We start from the raw sequence: 11,281 nt of genomic DNA, 5'->3' as shown, positions 1-11,281 counted from the left end.
ACCCCTCATCCAACATTATATGTAAAATGAAAGATTTCAATAACAACAACAGGATGTTTTGAGGATGGTCCTTAACATGAAAGGCAGAACAAGAATGCAGGTCTTTGCTATGCATATGTAGTTTTGTGTCACTTTGATAATAACAAACTTAATTTATAAACACATTTTTAAATGATAAAGTAGAGTTGATATACTATGTAAGTACAACTTCCTTGAAGTTTAAAAATAATCAGGATTATTAGCAGAGTGAAAAAATCATCATTTGGGAGCAAAATTATTTTTTCCATGAAGTTGAGAGCAGAGAAAGGATGGTGCCAAAACACATACAGACATGAAAGAGATAAGGAAAGTGATCTGAGATGGTCAAAAAAAGCCCTGATTGTATTTTTATTATTAAATGTGTCACATCTAAGACAATAGGTATATCAAATTAGAGTCAAATATTTTACAATGCCTCATTTCCTAAAGTGATATAATGGAGAGAGGGGGAAAATGTAATGGAAATAATATAATCTTAGTTTAAGGTTTTTTATCTAGTTTATTAAATATTGCTTTTTGGGGTCATGTTTACAACAAGCCCAAATAATTTTGTTTAAAGATTCAAAGCAGTAATATTAAAATACAGTTTCAATATAAAGTTTGTCACAGTTTTACAGTATTCAAAATGACAAATCTGCCTTTAAAAAAAACAAATCTATGACACCAAAAACATAAGAAAAAAACAAATAAGTTTGGCATTTTCATAATCTTAGTATAAAACAGAATATTAAATCTATTAGCCGCAAGCTGACACTTTAATCTATTACCTAGTCAGAAATGTCTCCCATTAAAACACACTATACAAGAGCACTATATAAAAGTTATGTTGATCATTCGATGAAAGTGCATCCCTGAAAGTTTCCCAGTTTAATATATTTTAGCTCTTTAAAAAAACATAACATGTCAAAATGTCCTTTTCTCCATTTTTATTGAAGTCTTTACTTCAGAGATTGATTTTTTTGCTCCTTAGTTTCTTGTTTTTCAGTCTTGTTTTAAAAGTGTCTATGGGCGCCCACCAGGGGGCAGGGCAAGATTAACCATTAAATCACGTACAGCTCCAAATATTGTGCATTCACCTGGAACAGGAAAAAAATACAGGTTAGCATAACAGAGAAAAAACAAACAAACAATCAGGGGTTAATTTAATGTGTAACCAGCAAGCAAAGCATGCCATACAAGCTCACTCCACACTGGAACTCACACAGTGCTTTGAGATTTTTAAATACTGTTTAAAACTACTGTAACATCATTTAAGCAACTAAATTTGCCCACACTGGCTGGTTCACCAGTGTTGAAATGTTGTTTAGCCTACAGTTTTAGCCTTAGAAGGGAACTGGCCTTCAAGACAGTGCGCTGTTAAGACTTGCAAATTACACTGACCTCAGGGACTTGGCTTGTATGAATGTGTCATTTCAGGAATGTTGTTTTTGTACCTCTGGAACAAGTTCCCAAACTCATTTATTCCAACAGGGTTAAGTTTGTGAATTTGTTAAGTAAGGTAATTTCAACTTGAATCGGTCAGCAGACTCTGTCAGATGCTAGTGGGAGCTAGTATTAAGACTCCAATACCTTTTGAGCCTCATGGATCCATGGGATGATTTATCTTACAGGGAATGTCTAGTTCTTCTGTCACCTGTTCATAACAAGCTTACAAATGCTGCACCGTATACAATTATTTGGTTTCATAACTTCAAAGAAGTGACAAAAATGTTCATATTATTTGAGTATCAGCAGCAGATAAATTACTTTTAAAAAAACCCAAGAAGTCTGAAACTAGTGCTCGGTGAGAAATGGTTTCCCATCCCACAAGAATTTAAGGTGTCAAAAAAATTCCCCATCCTAAAAAATAAATTAGGAAAAAAGCCCACAAAAGATTTTTTATGGGCTCAGCTGAAACATTGTGTTTTGTTTTTAACTTTTCATTTGAGTTTACAAATTTTGAAGTGAAAAGTTATTTCACTGTTTGACATTTTTTTAAAGTGAGACATGGGCAATCCAAAATTTCTACTTTTCTGAAATGGAAAATTCTTCAAAGCCAGACGTTTCTCATAAGCAAGCAGCAAGCACTTCCAGCAAAAAGTTCCCAAAATGTCCCTATTTGTTATGCAGTTTGGTTTCAATGATCTAAACAATTCCTTAGAAGAATTTGACAAAAACATAAAAATATATAATCACCACAAGCCAACATCAAGAAATTCTCATTTTTATTCCAGCAAGACTCCAGATTTTAGGCTACACAGTTTCCTAATTCCTTTCTCTCAGGAAGTGTATTACTGGTACAATTTAGAAAATAAAGTGTAAGTTTTCACCTAGTCAGTTCTTTGGGCTGCATGCTTCCTCTCTCCACTTAACTTTGGACCACTTAAGCAGTCTCGTAGAGGTAGCCTCGTTAGTCTGTATTTGCAAAAACAATTAGGAGTCCTGTGGCACCTTAAGCAATACCTACACAGCAGTATTACTCCAAAACAACAGGCGCTATTCCAAAATAACATAGTGCATGTGTATACTACAAGCCTTTATTTTTAAATAATGTTGAGCTGGAGGACTTCTTATTCTGACTCATGGTAACCGTCATTTCACAAGGAATAAGGGAAGTCGAAGGACGAGTGTTCTTCCTTCGACTTCCCGCTGTGTAAACAGCTCCAAATGCCGAGTTAAGCTATTTCGACTTCAGCTATGCAATTGACATAGTTGAAGTTGCATAGCTTAATTCGACTTTTGCCCTGCTGTGTAGACGTACCCTCAGAAACTAACAGGTATATATTAGGGCATAAGTTTTTGTGGGTGAAAACCCCAGTGGCTTTTACCCGTGAAAGCTTATCCCCTAATATATATTAGTCTCTAAATTGCCACAGGACTCCTCATTGGTTTTACTTAAACAGTGTCAATTAATATCTGTTATGTTTTGCTTTTGAGGGACCAGGGTACGATCCAACTGATTAGAACAGAGTGCACTGGGAGCCATTAATCCTGACTGCTGAACCGAATAGTCACAGCATGTCTTTGAACCGTTCATCTTTTTGCATCATACAACCAGCTACAAAAGTTGGCTACATAAAATGCAGTACCACATTGAAAACCAGATATTCAGGAAAGGTTAGCTCAGGTGAAGTGCAACCCTAGCAGCCCTGCAGGGTCCACCTGTAGAGCCCTCTTCAGATACAGAATTGGTATCTGCATCTGCAAAAATGATCCACAGATATCTGCAGATTCACAGAGTTCTATCCACCTGTTTAGGGCATCTTATAGGATTGAAGTACAAGCTTAATCATATTGGTCCACAAAATGCTATTTTCTCTTGGATCCTCTGCCTTTTATCAATTTAAGGTTAATCTTTTGCTGACCAATTAGCATTTGATTTCCTTTTGGGCAGATAGGAACAGGTATCTTTCTTAGAAGAGATTAACTGAATATTCATTAGGAGTTAACATTTTAGAGGAACAAAGATTTAGGCAGTGTTTAACAACAGGTACCTGAAAATAAAACTCTGCCAAAAAAGCCACTTTTCAGTTACCAGGATTTTATTAAAAAGAAATGAAGTTGAGTACAAAATACTCTCTCACAAAAAGTGAGAGCAAGGTAAAATATACAGCCAAAATTAGGCAACACTGATTATAGTATACAATAAGTGTAAAGAGTACCATAAGTGTTACTTCATGGATTTGTAATCATTTCATCTCATTTGTCTCCCTCTTCCTCAAATATTTCAGTTGTGAGCATAACACAGGTAAGTCAGTCTTGCCATTTGCTGTCATTTTTATTGCTACAAATCACATTCCTACAGTGGGTGTTTTTATAACCACAAAGATGGAACATTTATCAGCTACAGTCACAATGATTCAGACAATAGGCATTTGTCTTTGTTGAAATTAAACAATTTGAGGCATTTTCCTAAACCATATTTATGGATACACTCATGCAACAACTATAGTTTCTGACAATGGATTGGAAGCATTCGAAGTATTAGAGTTCTCCTTCCTCAGCTAACACCAGGCAGGAAACTCTACCTCTTTTCCCTGGTTCCACTCTGGCTGGTGTGCTGAAAATTCACCAAGCAGGGGAATCTTTAGCGAAATCAGCAGGAACTAGTGCCTTTCTGGGATGCTTCTGGGTCTCCCAATCCTTTCAACTAGTGGGTGGAGCTGCAATAGCATTTGTTAGAAGGGAGGTCCCATCTAGGAAACCTCTATTCACTCCTTCTGTATATAGAGATCTGTCCCCCAGCCTCTTATACTTCTCCTTCACCAGGACAGGGACAAAGATACAGAAGGAGAACCCCTTCTAACCAATTATGTATCTTTTCACCTGGTTTAAATATTTAAAATGGCAGTAAATTGCATCCAGCATTTCAAAAATTTCCAGAAAATGGACCCTCCCCTGCATTTTTTAAAAACACATCAATATAGATACTATATCCTTGTAGAAATGGGGCTGGAGTACACCAGGGATGACTTACTCTTCTCCACCCATTTCCTTGATTGGCTAGCATCCCACTTGAGGACATGAGCTCTTTTCCAATACACGTTTTTCTTGTCCCCATTCTGTTCCTTGGGCTGTATCCCATCTCATTACAAGATGATTTAGGATTCCAAGTAGTTTTGAAGATTGAATTTCATTTAATCATAACTTCAGGATCTATGAGACTACATTGAGGTCAGAGATATACCTATATTTTCCCTCTACTAGCACTCAATGAGAGAGAACTTGTACTTCTGATACTTTCATTGAACTTTGTTTTTTGAAGGAGCGCTATTTATCCAACTGAGCATTCCAATCTATCGTGTACAGAAATATTATGGGTAAAACTACTTGTTAAAAAATCATTGTACAGGATGCGATTCTAAAACATCAAAATAATCAGTTATTAATTGTAAACAATTATGCTTGATTAGATAAGTGGAACAAACATGTCCTCTTATACGCAACATGCTCAGTAATAAAGTGCCCAAAACTATTTATCTTTACATTTAAAAATGGGGAAGTAGTGTTGGACTGAGCTTTCACACACTATATTTTGGCCCTTGGAAAAATGAAACTGCAAGTTCAAAGTTCCTTCTGCAAGTTCAGCTGCCCTCTTTCCCATCCTGTTTGGGTTCTAGTGCTCAGAAAGGACCTAACATGGGATAAGAGACAAGCCACAGAAGGAATTACAGTAGAGGACCCCAGGAAGTCTGGGAAGCCTTGCCCAAGACTTATTTCCCCCTCTACTCATCTACATAGCTATTAAATGTAATATAACAGAAGATGCAATATTATTGTGAACTTCTTGCCATGATTTTCATAAAAATATGCACATCCCTAACCATGACATGGATGTCAACATTCTAAAATTCTGTAACTCCAAATAAAGCACCACGCATAACAAAAGTATTGTGATTTAGATATATAAATACTTAAAACAGAAGCAGAATTCAGCCTTTGAGTTCGCCATTTAAACTCTGCTGCTGGTGTGTTTTGAAAAAGTTTTTTCAGTGGTTAAATAAAAATGTTGCAGCAAAATGAAACAGTTTTCATTTCTATGAACAACTTACATGCAAGAGCTTCACAGCACATTTGGTAGAAAGTGAAAGTTTTCATTGCACCCATGACGACACTGGTAGAGCGTACATTCAATTAATCACTCAGATCATTTTTCATTCTTCACAATACATGGACAGCATTTGATCAGTGCTTTAGTATATCTTTAAACTATTCTATTGAAAATGGTTTATCAACCTATGGTAAACCATGAAATCAGATGTGTTACCACAGCACTGCAATTGTTATTTACACAAAGTCCACCCATGAACACTATGTTGCTGTAACTGAAGTAGAATAAGCCACATCAAAATACATGCATTCTACCTCCTAGACAAACAGTAAACTAGCTTGTGCCATTAATACAACCATCTGGCACAAATGACCGTCTCAACAGTAATCACTTACACATAAATTAATCCTCATGTCAGGACTTGTAGATCACCTGATTGATCCTCTCTCCACACAGACATGCAATACAAATCACTAAAACTAAATTCCACTTATTCTTAAGTCTGAATACTTCTTGAGTTCTGTCTATTGGATATGTACAGTACCTGGTCGTGGAGAATTCAGTTCTGCAAACCTCTTTAGAATACTGCTAACCAACATGGGAGCAGCAACGGAAGAGTTCTGCTGCCTGGGAATGTCTGCCTGTTGCGTTGTACCCGAAGCCATATCGTAAATGATTGGGACAATAATGCTAACGGCTTCCTGTGGGACTGTAGCTTTCTGTGTTAACTGAAGCTGTGGGTAAAATAAAAAGTGCATTAACATGGAATAGTATTTTTCAGACACACACAAGCTGCCTTGCTACTGAAAGCCATCCGTGGTGTCCAACACGCTAATCACTAGCCATGTGTGGCTAGTTCACTATAGCAGTAGCCACTCTAGTGGCTACTGCTTCAGAACTGGTTGAACACCACGGCCCTAATTTGTACTTGGGTCCTTTTTTTATTTCATTTCCCTTTAAAATTATCCCAATGTGGGGAACCCCTTCAATACAGTAACATCCAAAAATGAAGTTTCATATAAAGATTCTATACATAAGAAAAGCTATTGAAGACAAATGAATTGTGGCCATAGCATTCCATATTCTGTCTTCATCCTATTGCGTAACACCATCCATGCTTCAGTTTTTATGAGAGTCCACTGTCCAAAACACAACTGCTCATTGCAGCAACACTTCTAAAATGGTTAAACATTTCTAGGCATACATTTTATACAGAACTCATATTTTATAGATAACTCAATAATTAGGAATAATCTACATCTAGTCTCAAGACACTACAACTGAGAACCTCTCATGGACCCATGTGCACTGCCTGTACTGCTGATTTTGTAACTGGTTAAAGGCACCATCATCTAAACCTGACAATTAACACTAGAGATGTAAAATCCTGTTTAATCAGTTAACTGTTATGTTTAACTGGTAAACCTCTTAAATGGGGGCGGGCTGCTCCAGCCAGGCTGGGGCTCGGCCGCAGATGGGAACTGCTCTGGCCAGGCTGGAACGCCTCCTGCCCATTGGGCAGGGCAGCAGGCCTGACCAGGTTAGAGCAGCCGCCTGTCCGCCTTGGATGGGGAGCTGCTCCAGCCCAGCTAAGCCATTGGTTAACCATTAAGTATCACCATGTAAGGGTGATGCTTACTGTTTAACCGTTGACATCCCTAATTAACACAGGTCAGTTCGTGTCCACATCGTGGCTTCCTCACACCAGACCACACTGGTATCACAGCACTCTGAGAAAATGCAAGCAGTTATCCCACAGTATTTCAGCAAAGAACAGAAAGGCCAGGACACACAGACTGGCACCAAGCAATTCATTTCATCATACTTTATCACAGCATCTCCAGAGAGCAAAAAGGAAGACTAGCTAAAAAAGGCACACAGGAACAGATACAGGGTTAAATCCACAGAAGAGAAATAAGTGGGGTGAACGAGTTATAGAAAAACCGTATACAACCCTAGACCTCTTGCAACAGCACCATTTTTAGCCTGTCATTAGCCAAGAGTAACCACACCACATGCAGACAAAAGCCAGATTTACAGAACTGACCCTGCCACTAGCTGGCTAGTAACACTGCTCTTCTTTCACACCCTGTTCATGCTTCAGCTTTTAATAGAAACAGCTGTTATACTTACAAAAAACAACATTTTGGATTTCAGCACAACAGCAGGTGTTCCTGGAGGTGCAATTGGTGGGGCACTGGGAGGAATTGTTAAACAAAACTGCACATTCCATTTCAATTGGCTTGCTTGATCAGGGAACTGTTTTAAAAACATGCCACAGAGAACATGATAAAGCAAGGCACATTAAGGTAACATAGGTATTTGATTACTGTAACATGTTGGTACAGTTACACGCAGTTAGACTAGACCTGTCAAGTTTTCAGGTGATTTTACACTTAATACACATTTAATTAAGAGTAAACCAATCTCCTCTTGCTATGAAAATGGTTCTGTGAATCTACACTGAGATAGCAATGAAAAGATACATACGCACAGAGTTGTGTGATTTTTGCCAAATACTTCAAGTAGGAAGAGAACAAGTTTTCTTGATCTCTTAGTAACAAGCGCAATGAACACATCTTTACTGAGTTTATGAATTTAACATTAGATTCTGGGTTTTCATCTACACTACAGGATCAAATTCATTCTGCAGTCACCCCAAACAGGTTTTTATTATTTTAAATGCAGACTTTAGAGTTCAAAAGACTAAATGTTGTGAACAAAGTTTAAAAAAAAATGTAACTTACCAACTCCAGTTTCATGATGTGCACACAGTCCCTGAGGATATGTGTAGGAGCTCCTAGTAGTTTTGTAAAGGCTATTAGCGTGTTTGCTTTAAATGGTGGTCCTGCAACCTACAGTAATACAATACCAATTAGTACTTGAACATCTCGATCAAAATTGGTCCATTTGCTATATATATAGCATCACAACTGTGCTATTAACCATGTTAATAACTGTGCTATATAACTATTAATAACAGTTCACAATCATTCTAGAAGGGTATAACAACTGGGGTTCTGCAGGGGTCTGTTTTGGGACCAGTTCTATTCAGTATCTTCATCAACAATTTAGATGATGGCATAGAGAGTACGATTATTAGGTTTGCAGATGATACCAAGCTGGGAGGGATTGCGAGTGCTAGGGTCATAATTCAAAATGATTGGGACAAACTAGAGAAATGGTCGGAGATAAATAGGATGAGGTTTAATAAGGACAAATGCAAAGTACTCCAGTTAGGAAGGAACAATCATTTTCTCACACGCAGAATGGGAGGTGATTGTGTAGGAAGGAGTACTGCTGAAAGGTATCTAGGGATCATAGTGGACCACAAGCTAAATATGAGTCAACAGTGTGACACTTTTTGCTAAACAAGCAAACATGATTCTGGGATGCTTTAACAGGAGGGTTGTAAGCAAGAGACATGAGAAGTCATTCTTCCACTCTACTCTGTGCTGATTAGGCCTCAGCTGGACTATTTTGTCCTGTTCTGGGCGCCACATTTCAAGAAAGGTGTGGAAAACTGGAGACCGTCCAGAAAAGAGTAACAAAAATAATTAAAGGTTTAGAAAACAGGACCTACAAGGGAAGACTGACAGAATTGGGCATGCTTAGTTGAGAAAAGAGAAGACAGAGGGGACATGATAGCAATTTTCAAGTATCTAGCAGGAGGAGGGAGAAAAATTGTTCTCCTTAGCCTCTGAGAATAAGTAGTAATGGCCTTAAATTGCAGCAAGGGAGGTTTAGGCTGAACATTAGGAAAAACTTCCTGTCAGAGTGGTTAAACACTGGAATAAATTGCCTAGAGAGGTTGTGGAATCTTCATCACTGGAGATAATTTAAGAGCAGTTTGGATAGACATCTAACAGGGATGATCTAGACCAGGGGTTCCCAACCTTTTTCAGTCCCCGTACCTCCTTGGCTTTTAGTAAATCTTCCCATATCCCCTATTCAATATGAAAGGAAATACATTCTAGACTCTAGAATCCACAATTTTTTTCACTAACACTACTACTTTTGGAATATTTCAGTTACGATAATGTAGTTATTTACCAAATATTCCCTGTACCCTCTTGACAAGCTTCTCATACCCCCTGGGGGTACACGTTCCCCAGGCTGGGAATCCCTGATCTAGTCGGAGCTTGGTCCTATCGGGAGGGGCAGGGACTGGACTTGATGATCTCTCAAGGTCCCTTCCAGTTCTATGTTCTGTGATTCTATACCTGTTCACCTCTACTTTTATCCTACAGCACTTCTCTAATCACTAGTTCCACTAACATAAAGAGAATTACTCATGAATAAGGGCTGCAGAATAGACGAGTGTAAAGTAACATAGACAAACAAGACACTGAATATTAGTAGTTTAAGTACATACTCTTGTTTCAAAGAACTTCTCCAAAACTTGTAGTTCCTCTGGTTTCCACTGTCCTGCATTTTCAGGTGTTACTTTTAGCTGCAAAGTCTGGTTAGTTTTTGGATTCAGGGCAACCCTGCACTTCAGTGCATCTGTCTTGAACATTATTACACCTGGTTCATTGGAGTTTATTAGCTGTAGCTGTAGGAACAGAAACAATGCATCTAATTAGTACTTCACTGAGCAGCCTCACTCCTCAAACTCTTTCTCCACCCCAAAATTGTAAAGGTTATTTCTTTTAACAAGAGCATCAATTAAGTTTTGGCCACATGGAAACTTCAGGATCAATACAGAGCTAGATCCCACCCCCCAATTGTGGTCTTTTTGCATTGGTTTAGAAGCACAAAGAAGTAGCCTCTCCACAGCAGTGGAGGGAATCTTAGCACTTCTTCCCCATCCCTAGGGTGTGGCTGGAACATGATGAGTTCCGGTCATTCCCAACTGGTGGATGACTCCTTGGAATGTACAGCCAGTTGGTCAAACTCAAAGCAGCCCCATGTCTGATCCATACATCACTTAGAGTAAAATCATCTCATCTCCAAGATCAGGGATCCATAATCTGACACCATAATGGTTCTCCACCCAGAGAGACTAAGTATCAGAAGATCTGGGCACCAGTCATTTATTTATTTATTATTAAGAACAGCTAGGATATATGACTACAAGGTTTTTCCTCTTGAGGGGAGGTGGGGGCCAAGAAAGAGGCAAGTGAGGGGAGGAGAAATCACGATATTTTTCATATATTTTTCATATAGCTAAGAAAGGTAATTTATCAAGAGCTCAAAGACTACTATGATGGAGACATGTAAGTGCTGACACAGAGGGACCAAATATTTAGCTGACTACAGTAAGAAAGACTCCACATCTAGAAGTGTGGATTTCCCAGAAGACAGGGACTTCAGAATATGGTCAACCTAAATCAGGAGGGGATTTAATCCTGTGTTACATTGCATTAATAGACTGACATGCTAGTGTTGTATTTTGTCAACAGCATAAACAGCATAAGAAAGTTAAATGTAAGTTTGAGATCCACAATATTCATATAAAGATTTACTAGCATTAATTAAGCCTCACATCCCAGATGTGAGGGGTAGGCAAATAGTATGTCCATTGTACTGATGAAAAGAACTGAGATGGGGAAATTCAGTCCTTTTTCATAACTTAATACTTGAGTCAGTGAGAGAGCCAGGAAAAGAACACACGGGATTTCTGATTCCTCAGCCCCCACTCTAATCACGAGACTTAATTTGTTCTAGATATATTATACACAAGTCTTCAAAACAGAGGCTGAATATATA

The 11,281-nt window shown here is 38.2% G+C and overlaps 1 protein-coding gene across 2 annotated transcripts in view; it reads right to left on the bottom strand.

The window, feature by feature from the left end:
• Window positions 1–518: 518 nt before the first annotated feature.
• The window catches only part of MED14 (mediator complex subunit 14), a 59,364-nt gene continuing 48,601 nt past the window's right edge, over window positions 519–11,281 (bottom strand). For both annotated transcript variants that reach the window (XM_075913119.1, XM_075913110.1), the window contains exons 27-31: window positions 9,945–10,124; window positions 8,317–8,424; window positions 7,703–7,828; window positions 6,114–6,303; window positions 519–1,115 (exon numbers count right to left, since the gene is read on the bottom strand). In XM_075913119.1, the coding sequence (XP_075769234.1) occupies window positions 1,042–1,115; window positions 6,114–6,303; window positions 7,703–7,828; window positions 8,317–8,424; window positions 9,945–10,124 (678 nt within the window). In that variant the 3' untranslated portion in view covers window positions 519–1,041. The remainder of the gene's footprint in view (window positions 1,116–6,113; window positions 6,304–7,702; window positions 7,829–8,316; window positions 8,425–9,944; window positions 10,125–11,281) is intronic.

Source organism: Pelodiscus sinensis, chromosome 1 (genome assembly GCF_049634645.1).
Source record: "Pelodiscus sinensis isolate JC-2024 chromosome 1, ASM4963464v1, whole genome shotgun sequence".
Taxonomy (NCBI): Eukaryota; Metazoa; Chordata; order Testudines; family Trionychidae; genus Pelodiscus; species Pelodiscus sinensis.
Note: the sequence above shows the minus strand (reverse complement) of the source record. Positions and strands in the feature narration are given on the sequence as shown.